The 22,833-nt window shown below is 36.9% G+C and overlaps 1 protein-coding gene across 6 annotated transcripts in view; it reads left to right on the top strand.

Annotated features, from left to right (window-relative positions):
- LOC124721279 (nicotinamidase) overlaps window positions 1–22,833 on the top strand; it is a 284,503-nt gene that overhangs the window by 157,183 nt on the left and 104,487 nt on the right. For 5 of the 6 annotated variants that reach the window (XR_007006313.1, XM_047246164.1, XM_047246167.1 and 2 more), the window contains exons 7-8: window positions 12,350–12,478; window positions 16,439–16,607. Coding sequence is in view for 5 of the 6 variants with exons in the window: in XM_047246164.1 (XP_047102120.1) it covers window positions 12,350–12,478; window positions 16,439–16,607 (298 nt within the window). In the remaining variant the exon portion in view is untranslated. Of the gene's footprint in view, window positions 1–12,349; window positions 12,479–16,438; window positions 16,608–16,933; window positions 17,861–22,833 lie in introns of those variants that run through there. The other variant, XM_047246168.1, reaches the window with a different exon arrangement.

Here is a 22,833-nt window from a genome sequence, read left to right as displayed (position 1 = left end):
CCGTGAAACCTTCAACAAAATTCACTGGGAACACTTCCACACTCAGTCAGCTTTGTTGAAGTACACAACTGTGCCTGATTCTACGGCACCAGATCATAACCTAACATTTTCACTTGCCTTGCACTGTAGTACCTGACCATTGAAGCTGTGTGACATGTGCTTTGAATTCACAGTCGTGCCGGAAACAGCTGCACACCTGTGCGAGATGTGCTCCGAGTGTTCTACCCTGTCGCAAGTGTGCCAGGAACTTTCACCATCCAAATCTGGCAAAGTGATGCCCTTACAACAAGTAGTTAGTGACTAGCCACTTGAGATGAGGAACCTTCCCAAAATTACCAGCTTTCCAGCCCAGCAAGCCACAGACTTGGTTTCAAGTAGTCAGATTAATTGCACAAAGATACATAATAACAGACAATACAAAAAAGTTTGTGCATAACAAACCAGATTTGAGTGTCAGATACATTTCTCACGCTGTGCAATCAGCCATGCACACTATGTGATCAAAAGTATCCAGATACCCTGAAAAACTACGTCTTTCATATTAGGTGCATTGTGCTGCCACCTGCTCCCAGGTACTCCATATCAGTGACCTCAGTAGTCATTAGACATTGTGAGAGAGCAGAATGGGGCGCTCCATTGCGCTCGTGGACTTCAAATGTGGTCAGGTAAACATTGGATGATTGAACAGTGGAAAAACATTGTGTGGAGTGATGAATCACAGTACACAATGTGGTGATCCGATTGCAGGGTGTGGGTATGGCAAATGCCCAGTGATTGTCATCTGCCAGTGGGTGTAGTGCCAACAGTAAAATTCGGAGGTGGCGGTGTTATGTTGTGGTTATGTTTTTCATGGAGGGGGCTTGCACCTCTTGTTGTTTTGCCTGGCTCTATCACAGCACAGGTCTACATTGATGTTTTAAGCACCTTCTCGCTTCTCACTGTTCAAGAGCAATTCGGGGATGGCGATTGCATCTTTCAATATGATCGAGCACCTGTTCATAATGCATGGCCTGTGGCAGAGTGGTTACATGACAATAACATCCCTGTAATAGACTGGCCTGCACAGAGTCATGACCTGAATCCCATAGAACACTTTTGTGATGTTTTGGAATGCTGACTTTGTGCCAGGTCTCACCGACTGACACCAATACCTCTCCTCAGTGCAGCATTCCATGAAGAATAGGCTGGCATTCCCTAAGAAACCTTCCAGTACCTGACTGAATGCATGCCTGCCTGCGAGAGTGCAAGCTGTCATCAACGCTAAGGGTGAGCCAACGCCATATTGAATTCCAGCATTACTGATGGAGGACACCACAAACTTGTAAGTCATTTTCAGCCAGGTGTCCAGATACTTTTGAGCACATAGTGTATGTGCAGCAAGAAGGATGTGGCCCCATTGGAATATGAGCACTTACAAACTCGACCGAGGCCAGTTATGCGAGATGCAAAGAATAATGGGTCCCAAAGTGACAATGTGGAATGACAGTTAAATGAGATATCGTGAAAGCAGCTGACCCTTCATGACTAGAGAACGTTGACCCAAGGTTGTCAACCTTGCAAAGAGCCCGCAACAACACATACCAGTGACTTACCTCATTTACAAATATGGTGTTCTCACAAGAAGTTTGGCACAATAACATGCATATGTATTTCATGTTGCAAGTTCAAATATCAGCAACAGCAGCCTACTAAAGAACACTAGATGTCATAAGGCAAGATGTAAGCAGGCTACAGGGTGCAAATTGCCAAACAAACTTACACTCTTTTAGCCTACAGACGAATGATACCCAACAGCGGATTTCAGACTGCAGTGCACCATCAGCTGTGACATTATGGCAGCAGATGTGTCAGTACCAATATTGGGGGCAGATTTTCTTCACCACCACAAATGTTCACTATATGTAGCTACACGTGTGATTAGATGTACTATTATGTGACAGTCAGTGCAAGCATTCAAGGACAAGGATGCTATAGGTATACCATCAGAGGTAGGAAGTAGAGACAAAATTAAGAGCCTAATAAATAACATAAAAAACACGATATTGCCACTACTAATAATAAATTACAGGTGGTGGTACAATACAAACTGTAATTAAGTCAAGAAAATACTGAACTATGGAATATAAATAAAGCATTGTCGAAAACAGTTGTACAATATATGTAAAAGGATAGTTAACTTGCATCACCTGGAGCAGCAGCCTTAACCCCAGGGGGTACCAAGTATTGACACAGCAAGTCAACAGATGCTGAATGCACAGGTCAGTGAAGTGAAGGTGAACAGTAGTACACCCTGTCATACTGTCTTTAAGTGACATATATGTAATAAGAGTCACATGTGCACCACATTCGAGGGAGTCAGACAAGAGTCACGGCATTACATTCACATGTCGCAAGGTCCCCCCAGTCTATGCAAAAGCATTGAGACTTGCATCAGAAAGATGTTGAGCAGTTAAATGAATAGTAGAAGAACTTTTCTAGACAGGAGTTTTATGGCCTTCAGCCAGTCAATGGGCATTGCTGATCCACTTAGTGCATAACAAGCACAGTTTCTTTTAGATTATGTGGAGCTTACGATCACTTAACTTCCATATATTACCTTGTATATATCCTGTTCCCAACTTACAGAATTCTTCACATGCTCTGGCAAGTGGGAACATATTTAGTGTGATAGATTGCAAGAAGGCCTACCACCAACTTGAAAAGATCAAACTCAGCTGTTACACTGGCACACCCAGTAGAAGATGGTCCATTATCTCTGACATCTGATGCAAGTGACATAGTGATTGGCGCAGTATTACATCAGATAATTGGCAGAGAACATTTCACACTGAGATTCTTTTCAAAAAAATTAACGAAGGCTCAACATAAATGGTCCATGTTTGACCACGAGCTACTAGCAGTTTATGAGGCCATTCAATATTTTAAGGTGGACATTGAAGTGTGAAAGTTTAAAATATTTATGGACCACCACCCTGTGGTGGAGATGATCAGGAGTCCTGAAAGAGTTTATTATTAGAATGTTGGCAAATGAATGGCACAGTAAACAATGTATCGTGTGACATATCTTAAGGACATGTCTTACCATTCGTAGCCACAATATACAGAAAAATGATTTTCAAGAACTTGCTTGGATTGGCTCATCCAAGACTAGAACACCTCTCTATTAGGCTGTCGAGGAAATGTTTTGTTTGGCCTGATATAAAAAAAGGATTGCAAACTTTGGGCACAGGCTTGTGTAGAAAGTTAAATGAGCAAAATAGGATAGCTTTCAAGTCCAACTTTAGGCACGTTCAACATTCCAGCTGACTGCTTACAGCATGTGCACTTGGATTTGATTGGACCTCTTCCCATGTCAGGGGGGGATTTAGATATACCAGGTGGTTATATTGAATCTGCAGTTACTCACAGAGGACCAATATGGGCTGTAATTATTGTATGGCAGTGAAACTTAGTAGATATGCTGAACGGACCCAATTTACACTGGAGGAAAAAAATTGTCCACCAGGTGCAAATCTGTCAGTGTGAATGCAGGAAAGATGTATAGAAATATTTCCATATGTAATGGATTAGGAATGCAATGCAGTCAGACAAGTGAGAGAGGCAAAATGTTGATTTTATTATTAACTGCTGCTTACACAATTTGTTCAGTATGAGCACTGGAGACGTCGGCGAGATGTTGCATCTGTAAGAATTCATGATCAACAGTTGCTCACAACAGTTTCAGTGTAACATGAGTAACATGGCCTTCAGATTAGGTAGAGACCTAATGTGTCCCTGGTAAATGCATTCTTATAGACATCCTCAGGTTCAAAAGTCATGGATTCAGATCAGATGATCTTGCAGGCCACTATCTGGAAAACCTATGGAGGTAACATGTTCGTGGAAAGTTGCATTAAACAGCTCTATTGCTGGGTGAGTGATATGCATGAAAACAGTGGTTTCCCCACAGTTTCAATATTCCAAAGCAGGAATTACATACTCTTCAAGCTGGTCTCAATAACATAAAGGCATCATGGTACACCTGAGAGGCTCTCTGGGTGTATTCTCTTCGGAGAAGAACTTACCAAGAATAAAGGTGGTTGTGATTTCACACCACACAGTCACATATGGTGAGTGCAGTTGCTCTTCATGCACAAAACACAGTTTAACAGTACCCCAAATTTGTCAGGTCTATTTATTCACTGTACCCTGTAGTGTAAAATGTGCCTAATCCCTCCATAGAATACTGGTCAGCCACATGTCATTAACTTCGATCCATGGCATAAACTGAAGAACTAATTCCGAACATTGCTACGGATCATGAGGTTTCAGTTGCTGCACCATATGGATCTTGTACTGGTACCAGTGTATTATAGACCAAAAAGCTTTCTGTTGTACTGTTGACCATGGGTGGACAGTTCTCGTGACACTGCAAGAGCACTAGCACTACTGGGGCACATACTGCATGGTCAGTTACTGCAAAAGCAACCCTGTCAGTAACTTCCACCATGATAGGACACCTTCCTCTTCCAGGTGCCACACCAAGCTCACTTGTGTTTTAAAATTTCATTATCATCTTCTTTAAACCATTTAATGACATTGGGCTCCTCCTCAGACCTTTCAGTCAGTGATATGCTCTCAGTGCAACACTAGTGGGGACTCAATCCAAACACCAGTAAAACTGAAGTTTGTTGCTTTCTTCTAAACAACAAGATGGCTAATAGGGAGTTAAAGGTGTACATGGACAATCAGCAATTGAGACACAACAGATACCCTAAATATCTAGGGGGTCACATTGGATAGAATGCCGTCTTTCAAACATCATCTCAAAAATGTTGCTGCAAAAATAAGAACTCGCAACAACATAATTTGTAAACTATGTGAAACAACATGGGGATCTACAGCCGCAACTCTGTGATGCTCAGCTCTAGGGTTGGTGTACTCAACTGCTGAATACTGTGCTCCTTTCTGGCTCAATAGTGCCCATACAAATATCATAGATACCCAACTAAATACTACAATGTGTCTTATCACTGGCACAATCAAATCTACTCCCATACACTGGCTACCAGTACTAAGTCATATCCCCCCACCAGATCTCAGACGTAAAGACGTTCTCTTAAGAGAATTCAACAAAATAATGGACAATCTAGAACTAACGATACATTCTGACATCAGCAACGCAAATACTAATTGCCTGCATTAAAGAAATCACCAACAAGAGATGGCATGAACTTGAGAAACAACAATGAGCAAACTACCATTGAGTGGCACAAGAGACTTAATGACAAATGCTGCCCAACAATTTCTTCTGCGAAGAAGATGCCACCAGCTGGTTTCAACCTCCCTTGCAGACAATGATCCACACTAAACAGAATCCAAACCAACCATGGGAATTGTGCAGCCTTCCACTTCAGGTGGAACGTAACTTCAACGCCTGAGTGTGACTGTGGTGCTACACAACAGACGATCCAGCACATCATCACTGAATGTAGGACAAGAAAGTATAATGGCAGTGCTAGTGACTTTGCTCTTGTGACTCCACAAACTATAGACTACATTCGTAATCTAGACATACATGTGTAAATTTCAATCATGATAGATGTTGTATCTCTAGCCATGCACTAAATAAATCTAGTAAGTGCCGTTAACAGTTTCACTAACAACGTACATCTCTCTTTTCGATAGCCACACTGTTCATTCACATGGCTTGTCAAATGATAGTGCGGATGTCATACAGTGTACTTGCCAAATTTGCACCTGGTGGCCAAAATTGGAACTAACTTTTTTCTAGCATAAATTGGTTCTGCATTAACGCATTAGCATATTTACGAAGTTCCACTGCCATAAGATAGTTACAGCCCACACTAGACCTCCATGAGTAGCTGCACTTTAATTATAACCACCCAGTATCTTATCAGCTATTGACAGAATGTCAAGATGGGTGGAGGTCACTCAATTTCCTGACAACAAAGCAGAATCAACTGCATAAGTGCTTATAGAGTTGTGGATTGCACACTGTGGATGCCCTGCAGCTATCACAACAGACCAGGGCCAACAGATTATTTAAGACTCTGTTCTCAAACCTTTGTATAATGTACACAGTTAAATGCTTTAAAACCACGGGCTACCACACTCAAAACAATGAGTTGGAGGACCAGTGTTAATCCACATTGAAAGCCACATTAATGTGTCACAGGGAGGGAGTGACATGAATCTCTTTGTTGGATCTTATTAGCTGAGAGATCCACTTTCAAGGAGGACTTACAAGCCTGCTTGGTGGAAATTCTGTGTGTGTAAGCATTAAACCTACCAGCAGAATTTGCCCAAAACAGGGGCCTTACCTGATTTCTCTTATTTGCCAGAATTGGTACAACGTGTGAAACAGCATGTTGTCAATATTCACACTCCTCCCCTCAATCTCACAGTTCTCCACAAGTGTTTGTACATAACAAACTGAAACAGTGTGATTTTGTAATGTTGCTCCAATACCCGTATTCAGGTTCACATAAAGCGCTACGCTGAGGAGATAACACATTCAACATTACCTTGCACAGAAGAGCATCAGCATTGTCGATACATTGGCTGAAACCAGTGGGGATACTGCAGAGCAGAAAAGTGAGGTGATTCACACCACCCATTGCATCAGCTCACCACCGCAGGTCATGTCCCTACCACTACAACAGTTTATATGCCACAGTCACACTACGGACACTGGCGCAGACCACAAGCTTACTTGGAGGACTATTATTCAGAGTGCAAAACTGTACCATACCAATTACCAGTGCATATGTTGTTAAGAAAGTTTTTCTTTAAATTATACTTGTCGAAATGATGAAGAGACATTCTTGTTCCTTTATTTTTTTGTTGCAGATACATTTCCTTTTACCATCAAAGATGTAGTTACTTTGTACGTGTGTGTAACTTAAACAGGATGTTTATGCCCTGGGAAATCTGAGAAGAATTCAAGAATTTTTCATCTGGGAAAAACCTGGAAATCTTTCACAATTCTAGGAATTTTTCATTGTTTTAGTTTTCAGTTATATTTTTGTAATTTTGACTGGTAATAAACTGATACTCTAACAGAGAATCTTACTTTAGCCTGCAACTACGGAATAATAGTCTACTGCAGCAATAAAACACAAATGAGAGCATAACACCAAAATAAAACTTTAGTTCCAAAGAAAATGTGCCGTTAAGCCTGAAAAATGCAGTGCACGCACAAGCATCTGACAACAGTAAAATGTGTCAAAGGCTATAGGATGAAGACTGTAACAACAAACTGCTTTCGATGAGCATAATGTCACAGCTGTTTACATTTCTAAGAGGTCACAGGAAAAGCTTGTGAATGGTGGGTTGAGGAGCAGTACTTTCAAAGTAAATTTCCTTTTACACTAGATGAAGTAAATTATGTGTGATGAACTTCTTAAATCTTGGGCCTTTGGCTCTTATTCAAAACTGAACACTTTGAGGACCAGTCGCTTATAAAAGTTATTGGCGCAATAGACCAATTTGTGCCATTATTTAAAAATTTACTGGCATATTTGTGTTTGATGTATCATAAAGCATAAATCATGCTAAAAAAGACCAAGCTTCAAGGTTAGTTTTTTTCATATTTATTTTAGTTCTTTAATAGATTAAAACAAGTGCAATTACAGTGGCAAAAGGTACAATTATACTTTTAAAAAGTTTGATGTGAGTTCTTGAGCAATTACTCATGTAATTGGCTTTTCTATGAAAAAAAAATGTAAGTTCTCAACGAAACTTGTATTCATCCAGGTAACCAACAAAATGTTCGATGCACAGTAGTGAAATTTATAACTGTGCTTGTCAGAACCATTCAGCTGCTGCAATTTAAGCTGTGCTCTGAGGATACTGTCAAACCACACCCTCAGAGAAAAAACAGCAACAAATTTTTGACAATCAATTTTATATGTGAAAACTTTGCTATACTGTATGTATATTAATTTAAATCATTAACTTTTCCTATTTATGTGTTTACACTACTTAACAATGATGTTGCTATCTGTACTGGCTGACTAAGGCTGTGTTAACAGTGACACCAACAAGGGTCATCAGACACCCTCCCCAGAGGTCACCCAATAATATTGGCTGATAGGGTGATCATAGTGCATCCAATCTCCTTTGTTAGTTTATGGCAGGGTCAAAGGAGTTTGTTAGGTTAGAATATATTCTGCGTATAAAGTAGGTTAGATTTTAACCTATTAGGGTGGGGTGGATACCATGACACCTCTGTGCATGGATACGAGTGTTGCATAGCGGCTTCCGCTATTAAAGAGACACTGAATGCATCTGAATGAGCTTTCCTGTCTTGTAGAGAATGTGGCGGTTACTATACACTTTGTCCTCAATTATTGGAATAACCAGACAAGTCTTACGATTATATGAGACAACGAGAGAAACAGTCTGTTACATACTCAAGATAATTCATGGTGACCGTGAAAAGCAAGTTATAAACACTGTGTTTCACTGTAGTTGTTTAAAGTTGTGTAGACGTATCTCAGTTGACCTTCAATGACTGTCATTTAGCACACAAGTGAAAGATAAGCATAAAGTGTAGCATAAGGTAATCTGATAACATACACCCCTTAAAAGTGGAAATACATACCGTACACTGAGCGAGGTGGCGCAGTGTGCATCCTGATTTAGGTTTTCCGTGATTTCCCTAAACTGCTTCAGGCAAATGCCAGGATGCTTCCTTTGAAAGGGCATGGCTGACTTCCTTTCCTGTCCTTCCCTCGTTCGATGGGACCAAGGAGCTCAACCTACCAACCAACTGTACTGCACACCACATTTGCAAGCCACTTCATATTAACAGAATCACTACCCTACTGGCATAAAATGCCAGTAAGCAGTAATAACAATTTGTTGACAATTAATGACAATGTACCACAAAAAAGATCCCGTGCAGTAGCTACGCCACCCTTTTCACTTGAGCAAATTATTTTTTGAGGTTATAATCTATGCCTAAAATTTCCATTAAAGATTTTGCCTATTAGAGGTTTCTTTTTTTAAAAAAAAGCACATTACAGTCTAGATTTCAGTGTTTTGGAACTTACTGTACTGTATTTGGTGGAATTAGTATTTATACTTCCATAATACGAACAACTGCAGTATATGTGTTGCTGTACATCAAAGATCTTTCCAAAACATGTTGTTCTTTTGCTGGGTTTCATTGCCTAAAGTGCCGGGAAGTACTACACAAGCGTAAACCTTTACCACTCAATGGATTAATAAATTTTATAGCTCCAGGGGAAATTATATTGTCACTTAACATGGGAAAAATGTTCTTCAACCTGACAGATAGTGTTATTTTCACCCGGGAAAAAGTGTATTTTTAATCAGGAAAGTCAGAAAAAAATCAGAGATTTTTTCTTGTCCATGTACACACCTTTTTAAAATTATTTTAACACATCATATCTTTAAGGTGGATACAGAATCATAAGGGAATAACTAGATAGATGATATCACTGACTTTACCACAAATGATGTGTATTGTCCAACATGTGTAGGAAGTAATACTATACAGTGCTTATCTTTCATGACATATTAATTGAACAGCAGAATTGTAGAACTTTTGTATCTGTGTGTGTGTATGGGGGGGGGGGGGGGTTTGATTCGCATTTCATGTTTTATTGTTCCACGTCTTACAATGCATGATGGAAACGCTACTACACATGCAGTAGTAGATCCGTGTCTGTGTGTGTGTGTGTGTGTGTGTGTGTGTGTGTGTGTGTGTGGTGGGGATGATATGTAGTAAAGGCAGTAATGATAATATTAAAATTCAAAGATAATCAAACGGATCACGATCTATATTTGGAAAAAATAAACTTTCCTGCACAAAAGACTGAGAAGTGGACGTAGTTATTGTGTATCAAATAGTCTGTGTAATCATTATTAGTTACATTCCCCTAGTTCCAAATAACAACACTAAATTCCAGAACTAAATGTTCCTTCCACAGGTGATGACATAAAGTAGGGCGGAAATGGGGGCACAGGACACTCAAACACTATATTGAAAGGGACCCACACTTAGTGATGATGAAAGAAGACAAAGATGTAGGAGAAGGTGGCAGTGTGAGGTAGTCAGAGAGACTACATTATTAAGCACTGTGCCACCTCCAGTTACAAGATAATGGATTGAACAGAGTGAGAAGTGAAGATGGGTTAAGAGAGATGAAAGATGTAATGAATCATGCGACTAAACTGCAGAGAAAGAGAGAAATTAATTACAGAAAGGGTGGCTGGGAGGAATACACATAAAAAAGTAATAAAATGTATGATGATTCTGATAATTGTGAAGAAGGGGACATTTACATTTGTTTCTTTTACTTAAAACTCCTATTGTGTGTGCACCTTAAATTTTTGACGAGATTAGTACATGAGACATGGGTTGGAAGATACTTGTCACTAAATGAAAGGTGGCTTGTGAGTGTCTGTGAAATAAGGACTTGTAGTTGTACAATGATTTATTGTTGAAAGGAAGTCATCTGTACTAGACTTAATACTGAATATCACAATTGGATTGATTTTTTCATCACAAAAATTAAATAGTTTGCTGTGATGTCATCCCGAGCATTTTGATTCCACTGCTGGTACTTTCTTGTGTACATGATTTGGTTGAATAGAGAAAAACACTCAAAAGTCATGTGTAGAGGAAGTGCTCTTTACGTGCCATAAAATGTATTATTGCTTTAATAAAGGAAATAAAAGAATATCAAAATTCCAGGTATTAAAACAAAAACCACTTAGCAACAGCATTTATATTGTCGAAGAATACATGAATTATCAGCAGTCAAAATAGTGACTTGTTTCCTTCAGTATAATGAACTGAAGTGCTTATTTAGAAAATAACTGTGTTTGCACTAATATAATAAAACTTATTTTGCTATGCTAATTTATATCATAACTGTTGTCATGTGTGACTTCGTGTTGTACATAAGAATATTTTATTAACTAACAAACACTGTTGTGAGCTGTAGCAGATGAAATGTAGCATATTGGTAGTATTGCTGGCTGGTGTGGTGTGGGTCATCATTACATACCTGACCACTATCAGTTATTTCTTATGAGGTATTTATCATTTCTGGAAGGTGCTTAACATATCTTATCTCTTTATATTGTGGAATATGTGAAGTTTGCCATAAGTACCAGCATTCTAGAATATACAGTATTTGTATTAGTAGCTGGAAAGAGTTCCATTGTTTGTTGCTTGGTATGTCTGCCAAAAGTGGATGGGGGCTTATCTGAGATGTGGAGAAGGCTCTGTATGCATCTATTGAGTGTGCAAGGTCCAGCCACTATTAGCTGTGTCTCATGTCGGCACAAGTGACACCAATGTCTTATGTTCTGAGGCCTTCCTCAGTTCCTACAAACAACTGGCGGAAGCAGTGAAAACTGCTGGCCTTGCTCACCGATGTGTACCTTTAGTTTTCCATTTTTCCCAATGTATCCCTCTCTCCGCCATGAGAAAGGAACTGTTCCAAAAGCTGGGTAGTGTGTCACCTTTATATGTATGTTTGTTTTCCATTTTTCCCAATGAATTCCTCTCTCCACCCTGAGAAAGGAACTGTGTCACTTTTATATGTATGTTGTGTATCAGCGGTATTAAATGTTTCGCCTCCTGAAGGTAAGTATTTGGCCTGCAATTCTGTCTCTGAATGTGTTAGTCTCTTTGGTTGGATTTTTCCATAATACAACAATATTTCATTCAATTTACTAAAAGTCCAGGGTATGATAGATATACTCTAAGAATACAAGTTGGATGAAAACAGAAGACAGAAAAGAAACAGTGGATAAAAACTGGTATCAGTTTCCTTGCATGTTAAAAAAAAGGCTAATAAACTGAAAATAGAAAATACAATGGCTGCTGTTTTGAATGAGAACAGGAAATAGCTCAGTAGGAAAGTAAAATACAATATCGAGGCATTTACAGAAGGGATAGTGCACCGAATAGCAAAGCCAGCATGATTATGGTAACTTTCTTACTGGCATTGAGTGTAGAGATAATAAAGTATGGATGTTTCGTGCATACAGGTAACCAATAGCAGAAGATTTATCTGTAAAAATACTGCATATTTATAGTTTTCAGCTTGGAGGTACTGAAACCACAGGGATTTATCTCTCTTAGCTCCATACCTTTAATATTTGTGTGGTGCATTCAAAGAAATTTTCTTAACCCTTGTCAAATTTTTGTCTTTATGATAATTCTGGGAGCTAGATTTTGAAATACTATACTTCCTTTTCACATTTTTGCCTCTGTGGTAATACTCAGAGCTGTATTTTAAATTCTGTTAATGGTAAGTATGTGTATACTTACAGTACAGATTGTATCTTTTTTCCATTATAGGTGTCAGCAGAGGAAGCACAAACATATGACACAGTTATATTTGAAGGCCCTCCACTTATGAAGCAACGACTGTGGCCACGGCACTGTGTCCAAGATTCATGGGGTGCTGAATTGCACAAAGATTTGAAAGTGAGTGTTCTCTAATAATTATCTATCACATAGATTTTTAATGTGAAATAGAAAACTATGTAGTAAGATTCAAATGGCTTGTTCATTACAAAATATACATGTAAATTCTTTATTTGGGAGTCATTCGTAAAGATTTTTTCCCCTCCACAAGTTCTGAATTTCTGGCATGTGCATGTATCTTATTCTGCTTGCTGATGTTGATACATATTTTGAATTGTGGTTTATTAGACTCTATTTCAGTGCCAGGAGACTTGCCGGAAAGATTGTGATAAAAGTTCATAATTATTAAATCAAAACTAATAAATTACTAATAATGGTAACCTGATACTCTTGCTGATACATTTAAAAGTGACAAACTAAGTCTATTCTTGTGCTGTGTCGTTAATGATCTCGTCTTCAATGTGGCTAGAAATTATAACCTTCTTTTCCATCATGTGTATTCCAGATTAAGTTACAGTTCAAATTGAATTGATGTAATCTGATTACATCAACTTCTTCTACATATTAATTGTAATGATTTATTGTGATTGTTTGGTAGTCAACTGTTATCATATGCTTTTTGATATGCTCACTTTTGATCAAAATGTCAAGGGCTACTGAGGGTTTTTACAATATAATCCGGAACTTCTATTGTATTACTACCTTTGCTTAAGACAGATTCATCACTACTAACAGAAATGATAGAGAATTCTTTCTGTAGGGTTAGTCGTTCATACAGGGCAGAAACAGGGTTCCCCTTAAAACTTAGCCTAGAGGGACATCTCATTATACTGCACTTCACTTAAAATAAAATTCATTTCATTTTCTTCTTTTCTCCACATCTGCAGGCCACTCTGGAGCATGGTCCCTAATCTTATATTTATCTAAGGTGTGGATGAGGAAGGCATGGCTGATAAGACAAACCCCTGCATCATAGCCAAAATATGTGTTACTTTATAATTTGAAGTGTTTTATTTAATGATGTGACAGTGCACCCAGAAAATTTTTGTTGAGAGCAATGCATGGTTTACCAGTTCACAGGTCTGGTAATATCACAAAAGATTACAGCTCCAATGTACAATGCTGTGGTCACCCTTTTAGACAAGTTTGTTTTTCCATCTGCAGTGCATTATCCTGATAGGAATGAATTTTGTTTCTTAGAACAATCAAATTTTGCAGGAAAATTTTGGAAATGTATTTCACCTACTTTCTCAAATACATTCTACATTACTGGTAGAATAATAATAAGGTGACACTTTCCCATCCCTTCTGCTTGTGACATTTACCTGCTTTATTTCTTTGTTGATTGTACTCGGTGTGGACGTACTGCATTGCTATACTGACTGAAAAATAGGGGGGTGGGGGGTGGAAGTTCAACACTGACTACGTAAATGATGTAGCCAACAGTTGCACAGAAGTGTTTCACTGTTCTTTACTTCACTGTTCACAACCCCCCCAAATATTACACAGTTAATATGGCCAGTGCACTATTGGTTAACTTTCGATAAGCCTCATTACTAGTATTATGCAGGCAAACAGGACAGAACTTACAGAGTGTACTGGACAAAAATAGAGAAATGATGCAAATGGCTAATTACTGGTGTCAGGCTAACCAGCTGTGCATAAATCAAACAAAAACAGAAGAAATAATATTTAATCTCAAAGTAACTAAAAATGAAAACAAAACAGTGAAATTACTTGGACTAATCATAGACCAAAAGCTCTCATGGGAAGGACATACCAATTATCTATGTAGTAAACTAGCACGAGTACTTTTCTTATTATATAAATTAAGAAACAGTGTGAGCAAGCAATTGCTACTCCACTCATACTATGCTTTTTTTCATTCCCAACTGCAATATGGAATATTGATTTGGGGTAACTCACCAGGGGCTGAATGTATTTTCAGATGGCAGAAGAAAGCAATCAGGTGCATGGAGGGGTTAGCACCCATAGAGTCCTGCAGAAATTATTTTAAATCTCTTGGCGTAATGACAGTGCCAAGCATGTGCATATATAACTGTCTAATATATGGCAGAGAAAATCTGAAAAAATTGAACATGAGATGTGATGTGCATGCACACAGTGCTAGAAACAGTCACCTGCTGGACTTGCCTTCCACAAGACTTGCTGTAGTCCATAATAACTATAAGTACTTAAGCATAAAATTTTTCAATAAGTTACCATGCTCAGCTCGTACAGTACCACTAAATAAATATAAGAATACATTGCAAACCTGGCTAAAAAACAACGAATTCTATACAACTGAAGAATTCTTAGAAACTAATCATCAAAATATATGTTTTACCGAAGTTATGAAGAAAATGTTTTGATATTATATAAGCTAGTTATTTACTGTGATTCTTTTCTTATGTGTGTATTTAATTCCTGTATAAAACATCGTTTTACATAATGCTGAAGAAAAGGTCTTTAGTTCCTTTTCTCCCCTTTCTGTAACTATTTGAATATCGTACTGAAACTAAAACCCTCTGTAAACTTTGACGAAGCCAAGTGTATGAAAAATACTGAAAGGCTAATAAAAATATTCTATTCTATTCTATCAGCATACTGCTACAATAGTTTGCTGTTGAACATTTACGAGCAGTAAAAAACCTAACTACACAGTTCTTGCACAATAACACAAGACATATTGAACAGATTCTCTCATTGTTTTAACATGCAGCCTATTTTTCTTACACTTATTTCACAGTTAAGTTGATGCTGTTGTTGACCTAACCAGCACGAGTTTCTCGTCTGAAAATCGGCGATGGACTGACTGTTTCAGGACCAAAAATTGGGCCTTTATATATCATCATAATAGTAGGCACTGAAACTACACATTGTTCGCTGTTTAAGATGCAGAAATTACAATTAAAACGTAACTCATTAAATTAAGTGAATATGTCAAAAAATTGTGTCTTTTTAACAGTTTCTTCTACTACAAGGGTTAAGCTGTAGTATTTGTTCCAATGATGAAATTAACAGATGTAGTTATACAAACAATACTTTTGACAAAACTGGTAATTACTTTGGAATTAATTAATGACAGGCTTTGCTAACATGTTTTCAAATAGAACCAAATAAATACTTAAAGAGTGCCAGTGTTTCGTCTCCCAAATGTTTATAATTAGAACGGAATTTATATTTGTTTATAAGTCAACAATAGATTTAAGTTATGAAAAAATTACTGATTTCACCCTATAATGAAAAATATTAACAAGGAATAGTCAAAATAAATTAGAAAACGAATTACATACATAAACTAAGGATAAAATTAGATCTGGTGTTATATTCTTTAAAACTGAGGGCCATCCTTTCTCTTTTATGAAAATGCAGATTATACTCATATATGTTAATAGTAATTAGTAAAAAATGAAAAAAAACTGAATTTTAAGGAGGCAGACGGCAAAACAAAAGGGGAAGTAAAAATATCCCAGCTTGCTTGGTCACATGTGAAGCCTTTCACAAACACAGGTTTCACATCTGCATACTGTAACATATTAGGGAAGCATCCCTGTTCAAAAAATATATTGGGTGTTAGAGATAGAAATGGTGCTTCTAAGTTATATACCAACAGTTTTACTGGCTGGTGATCTCTGGGTTACCAGTTTCATCCCTACTTCCTGCAGATATTTATCATTTAATAATTGTAAATTCTGAGTTATTGGTGGAATATTGCAACTGAAGTGCCTCAGAAGAGAGTGCGCCTATTTCTACATAGTAGAATGTTTTAGGAAATTTGAATATTCTATAAATAAGTCCCCAAAATCAACTGTTTATATGCCTTTTCACAGGAATCGTGACACACTGTATTTAATCTTGTGCAAAATTTTCACATAATGGTATTCACCATACCTATTCATCTAATCAAGAAATGCTTTTCATGTGTTTGAAATTTGGTGTAATTTATAATTAAGCTCCTTACATAAACTACCTTCATTTGATATTATTTCCCTCTTATATTTCTTTTTTGTGTTGTAGATTGTGGAAAATGCTATCAAAATTTACAAAGGCACCAATCCTGAAGTTGATTCTTATTCAGTGTTTTGGGATAATAAAAAACTAGCAGATACAACATTGTTCTCTGAATTGAAACAGAGAAATGCGACTGACATTTACATATGTGGTCTGGCCTATGACGTTTGTGTAGGTAAGGAACATTACTTTTTATTTGATTTGATGTTTATTGTTTCCAGAAATCCTGTTGTGTGTTGTTGCACAAGGATCTGGAACAAGTCACAGCTACATTTCATGTAAATATTATAATTAACTTGTAATAAGATAAAAGCAGTGCATGTGGGACAAGTCATAATTACAGTAAAATAAGCTCGTAAAGAAAAACAACAGGTACATCTGTAGAATTAAATAAATTAGCTAAAAATGGCACACATGAAAAAAATTTAGTTATTTTAGATTCATAATAAGAAAAATAATAGTAATGTCTGTAGAATGAACTAATCAGCTATAAACTTACAGTGCACAAGAAAATATTCGGCGTGGTTATTTTAGACTGGCATTTGTGAATTATTCTACTGTAAGGAAGCAATTCTTCAGAAGTAACATTTTTACTTTTACTCTGAATCCTTTTCCATTCGATTTTAAGCTTTTGGGTAGCTTTGAAGAACAACTCAAAAGTGCCTTACACTGCTGAGACCTGTAAATAATCATTGACTAATTATAGATAGGTAACTGGAATGACAGGTTCAGTGATTGTAGATGTCTTTATTCTTTTTAAAAATGTGTAAATGTTCATGAATAAAACAGACTGTTTTGTGAATATAAATATAAGGTCCTGACAGGATATTGAGCTCCAGAAATAGATGTTGAGTGGTGGATGAGAGAGGAATTTGTCTCATTATCTTAATTATTCTCTTCCACATAATATCTTTCTGTGTGAGATGCCCGAAAATGAAATGCAGTATGTGACTGTTGAGTATACAAGTTCAGAGTATGCATATTTTAGTGTTGGAATGTCACAGACATTACTCAGGACATTAAATGCTTAGCACAAAAACTTTTTAAATGTATGGCCCACCATAGAGTGTCATCCAGCCACACTCTGAGTAATTTAGTGGTTACCTTCTGATTCATCTATACTTTTTGAAATCTGTTGTCATCTTTCCTTGATGAAACATCTGATGTGCAAAAATTTATATACGCCGTTAGTGTGGTAACCTTATACAGTGAATCATTGAATCATTAAAAACTGGCATTTTTCCAGATGCTCTCAAAATAGCTAAAGTCTCACCATTACTAAAGAAAGGTTCCCCTGATTTAGTATCCAATTATAGACCATTATCCATATTAAGCATCTTTTCAAAAATCCTGGAAAAACTTTTTTAAGACAGGCTTACAAATTTCATAAAAAACAACGCACCAATCAGCATTCAACAACATGGTTTTAGTAAATCTTTATCCACCCAGACAGCAATTTTTGAACTGTTGGACCACATACTGAAATCAATTGACCAACATAATATAGCTGCAGGCATCTTCTTAGATCTCTCTAAAGCCTTTGACGTACTAGATCATAAAATACTGCTTGCTAAATTGGAAAGAAGAGGAATAAGAGGTGTGGCTCACAACTGGCTATGCTCTTACCTACAAAACCGCAGACAGAAGGTATCACTTCAATACGATATTAATGTACAGAATAAAATAAATAACACAGCTTTCCTCTCGGAGGAAAGAACAATAAGATATGGTGTTCCCCAGGGTTCTGTTCTAGGGCCATTACTTTTCCTCATTTACATAGATGATCTTGTTGAACGTATGAGCCCACAAAAAACTATCCTGTTTGCTGATGATACAAGCATAGTGTTGACTGGATCTAGCCCTGAATTCCTTCAGACAATATCTGATAACTCTATGGAAAAACTTTCTGAGTGGTTTAACAAAAATGGCCTAATTGTTAATAGTGGGAAAACTGTATGTATCAACTTCCATCTAATTCCCACATCCAGTCAAAAAACTATCCAAGTAAAGTTAAATAACGATAAAATTGAGAATGTAAATGCAACAAATGGGTCCAACAAAATTTAAAATGGGGCACACATATAAACAACTTATCAAAGAAACTCTCATCATTGTGCTATGGACTAAGAATACTAAAATCTACTACAAGTAAATCCACACTAATGCAAGCATACCATGCGCAGTTCCACTCATTGCTCCTCTATGGAATCATCTTTTGGGGAAATTCAACTCACAGCACAAATATATTTAAACTACAAAAAAGAGCACTGAGGATAATCTGTGGCCTCAAAAAGCTGGAATCCTGTAAATGTCAATTTATAAAACTTAATGTTCTAAGCATCCCATCCCTATTCATTCAAGAAACAATCCTATTCAACAGGGAATACCTCTCAAGAACAGGCAAATTAATCTGAAACAATGATATACATGCTCATTATACCAGAGGGCAATCTAATATCCATCAAATTTTTTCAAGGACATCATCATACCAAAAATATATAACTCATCTGGGTGTCGTATTACACAATAAAATTCCAGAACAAATAAAAACAGCTCCAAATCCAATATTTAAAAATAAACTAAAGGCATTTCTGACAAAGCACTGTTTCTATTCAGTACAAGAATTCCTGGAAATGAAAAATTATAAAGTTCCTTTGTAAAATACTGTGATTAGAGTAAAACATTCTGTAGGCAAAATAATAACCTAATTTCTACTATACACAACTATGTTTCAGTTTCACTTCCCAAAATTTTTCAACTCGCTTTTGAATGTACAAGTACACATTCTATTAGTATTAAAACTTAATTGTCTGTGAAATCTCAATGTTAATTTCATGTTTAATGTAGTTTTTAAATGACATTGTCCTTCTGTTGTGTTTCCAGTTGACATTTTCACTATTCTGTAATCTCAGTGATTATTTGTGTAAATTTAAAGTAGCACTACATTGCCTACATGTTTCTTAGTTTCCCATGTAAATTGTTTGTATTCTCTGTATGTGAAGTTACTATATTCATCAACGAACAATTTTGTGTACATTTTTTTAAATGGCAGTCCATTGCCTATTTTTTTTTCTCCAAACTACATATTTGTTAAGAAAAATGACTTGTCCTATATCATGTGTACTTTGTACAATATGTGATCCACAGGATAAATAAATAAATAAATAAATAAATAAATAAATGCACATAATTAAACAGCACGCACCTGCATGGGTCGCCTAAAGAGACCATATCACTCAGTGCAGCAAGCACTACACTGTGTGCAAACAAGCAGTATATAAGCTGGAGCTACGGGCCCTCAGCCACTCAAATGTTTTTGTGATTAAGAAACAGTTCGCTCTTAAACTGTGATTTATGTACCCATGATTTTGTGTGCTTGTTTGTATTGTAATGTCCTTCAGTGTGTCTGTAATTTCCGCTATGTGGAGACGAATTAAAAGTTGTTTGGTGGGGATTCTAATATTGTGTTGTGCAACATTATAATAGTTAGTTTGTGTTTAACCAATTTATCAGCGAGGAATTTGTGTCAGAAATAGTGTTATGGAGGTCATTAGCACAGTGATTTGAATACAGTATGTATATTGGTGTCATCAGCAAATATTACTGGTAGACCTTTTTGAATGATAAATGTAATAAACAGAAGTGGACCAAGTGTCGAACGTTGAGTACTTTGTCTGACAACTTGCTCCTTTGACTGTCTGCTTACAACATTTTTTTTTTTTTTTTTTTAGGTGATTACAACTTTTTTGTTCTCTGCCCGCAGTTTATCCATAAGTATTTCATGGTTGATAAGTTGAAAGGACTTTGTGAGATATCAAGGAATATTCCTGTTGTATGCTTTCTGTCACTGGGTACACTATAACTTTCATTTAGAAATGAATATAGGACCCCAATTATTAATCTCCTTTTTCTAAGCCAAACTGATGAGGGCTCAATAAACAGTTGCCTTCCAGGAACTTAATTAAGCAGTCACATACTTCTTGGATGTAATTGATAGGATCAAAATGATCTGTAGTTATTAACATCATTCCTTTGTATAGACTATAATATCTTTTCGATTTTTGCTTGAAGATACACACCTGTTACTGTCCATCTTAAAACAGCTAAAATAATTCAAGCACGAACTGGGAGGATATCAGTGAGGATTCCAAAAAGGTTGGTAAACAAATATTGAATCTGAAAATCTTAATAAGATATTACATGCTGAGAGAAAGACAATATGTATTTATTTTGTAGGTTTTAAAAAGACATGTGATTCCACTGGCATGATTCAGTACTTGACATAGTAGCACTGGAACACTGCTAGAGATTATAAAAATAATCTTGACTAACCCTTTGAAATCAAAACAGAAGTTACACTAGAAGATGAACTTGACTCACTCTTCTTTAAGTACATATTGGACAAAAAAAAAGGAGGAATAGTGCAAGGAATTAAAGATATGGAACCTAGTTAAACCTGTAAGGAAGAGGAGGAGGCTTAACCTTTCCAGATGATGTACCATAATGTCAGCAAATTTTGAAACTGAATGATGGATATACAGTAGAACCTCGATTATCCAGCCCTCGCTTAACTAACTCCTCAGATTATCTGACCGTGTTTCTGACCATCCTTCTACACTCCGTGCTGAACAGCACACCATTGTTATCAATGAATTTTACTCCTGTCACAACAGTACACTCCTCATGCCTGCACAGTTCACGGACTATTTTACTACCAGACTGCTCACTTTACTGTAATCATTAATCTGTTGTTTTATGTGTGTGCTTTTTATGTTTGTTTCTGTATGCATGTTAATTTTAAAGTTACAATGTAGTTTTGTACAGTTTATTAACTTGTGATTAAAATGTGTCAGGGATTCTGAAAGATAACCAGAAAAGGAAATGTTTTGTGTACACAATCAAACATAAACTAAGTGTTCTCCAAAGACTTGTGCAAATGCGAGTTAGTTAATAAATTTGCCTCTGAAATGAGTGTTGGAGTGATAGCCATTAAAGACTAGAAAAAGAACCAAAAAGATTTTGAAGTTTTTTAGTTAAATATAGATCAGATGGTAAAAATGCTTGGAACTCTAGAAAAGCATTGAAACAACCCAAACTTGACCTCTTGTATGACACTGTGTGTGTGTGTGTTTTTACCAGGAAAGATGTAAGGGGACTCCCCTCCCCCCTCCCCTCTTTTCTGGCTCTGTCATGAAAGAAAAAGCTTTTCAGCTGTACCAAAAACCAGGGACTGTAGAAGACACTTTGTCAGAGAAAGCAGGAGGGATTGTGGATGTTTTTGAAGCAATCAAAAGTTGCAACATAAATGATTCAATTTACACAGTTACTAAAACTTGGGAAGAGCTTAAGAAAATAACTCTTAAAAAAATCACCAAAGTAGGTTTGTCCTAGCCTAAACCAGGAGCAAGAACTTCCAGAAACATGGCAGTTTTAGTCACTGATTTGCAAACTCTTCAGAATGCTCTCCAATTTGCTGATGTAGATGAATGACTAGCAGGTGGTGACACTGCTGCTACCAATGAAGAACTTGAAGATGATCAATTGCATTTTAGTGTCAAGGTTTTGTTCTTCTTCCAGCTTTGACTCCCCGCAAGTATCTTCTGAGTCCACCACGAAGTGCCTGTTTATGCTCTTCAGACAAAGGTCCTATCCATCTTTTGGATGTTGATGCCATTTTAAAACCTTGGTTTTATACGATAAACCGCAATCGCGACAGGCTACAATCCAACCTTTATCAAAGTCGGAAACGTGATGGTATGCATTTCTCCTCCTTACATGAGGCATCACAACAACGTTTCACCAGGCAACACCGGTCAACTGCTGTTTGTGCATGAGAAATCGGCATCTAGTTCTGCTATCTTATTCAGTACAGTAGAACCTCACCAATCTTCTAAATTTTTTCCTGTCAGGAATCAGAAATTTGTCTCTCTGAGATACCAATCTGCCTAAGATCTTTTTCACATTCTTCAAACCATCTCGGCCTTGTTTTCTTAGATTGGGTGAAACTCCATATTCTTTTTGTTAGTCGGTCACCGTCCATCCTCAGTATAGTGTTGGCAAGAGGAATCAAATGATGAATAAAAGGAAGAAGACAAAAATATCAGCCATTCTGCAGCAAAGGGTGTGTTTGAGAGTGCTCTCAAATATTTGGAACAACAGCCAATAGCTACAGCTGTGGACAAAGAAGTGGTGTGATTCAGCCGCAAAGTCAAGATTTAAGGAACTGAAACAAAAATACATTTTACACTTTTTAAACAGATTGTTAGTGCTAGAGTTTTCTGATTTCCCTTTTCTTCATTAGAAATGTAATTTTTTACTTAATTTTGATTTATCACATTGTTATGAGCTATGCAAATGACTTGCTTCATTTTCCTCTGATCATCCGACCTTTTTAGTGTTCT

Source organism: Schistocerca piceifrons, chromosome X, assembly GCF_021461385.2.
Source record: "Schistocerca piceifrons isolate TAMUIC-IGC-003096 chromosome X, iqSchPice1.1, whole genome shotgun sequence".
Taxonomy (NCBI): Eukaryota; Metazoa; Arthropoda; class Insecta; order Orthoptera; family Acrididae; genus Schistocerca; species Schistocerca piceifrons.
Note: the sequence above shows the minus strand (reverse complement) of the source record. Positions and strands in the feature narration are given on the sequence as shown.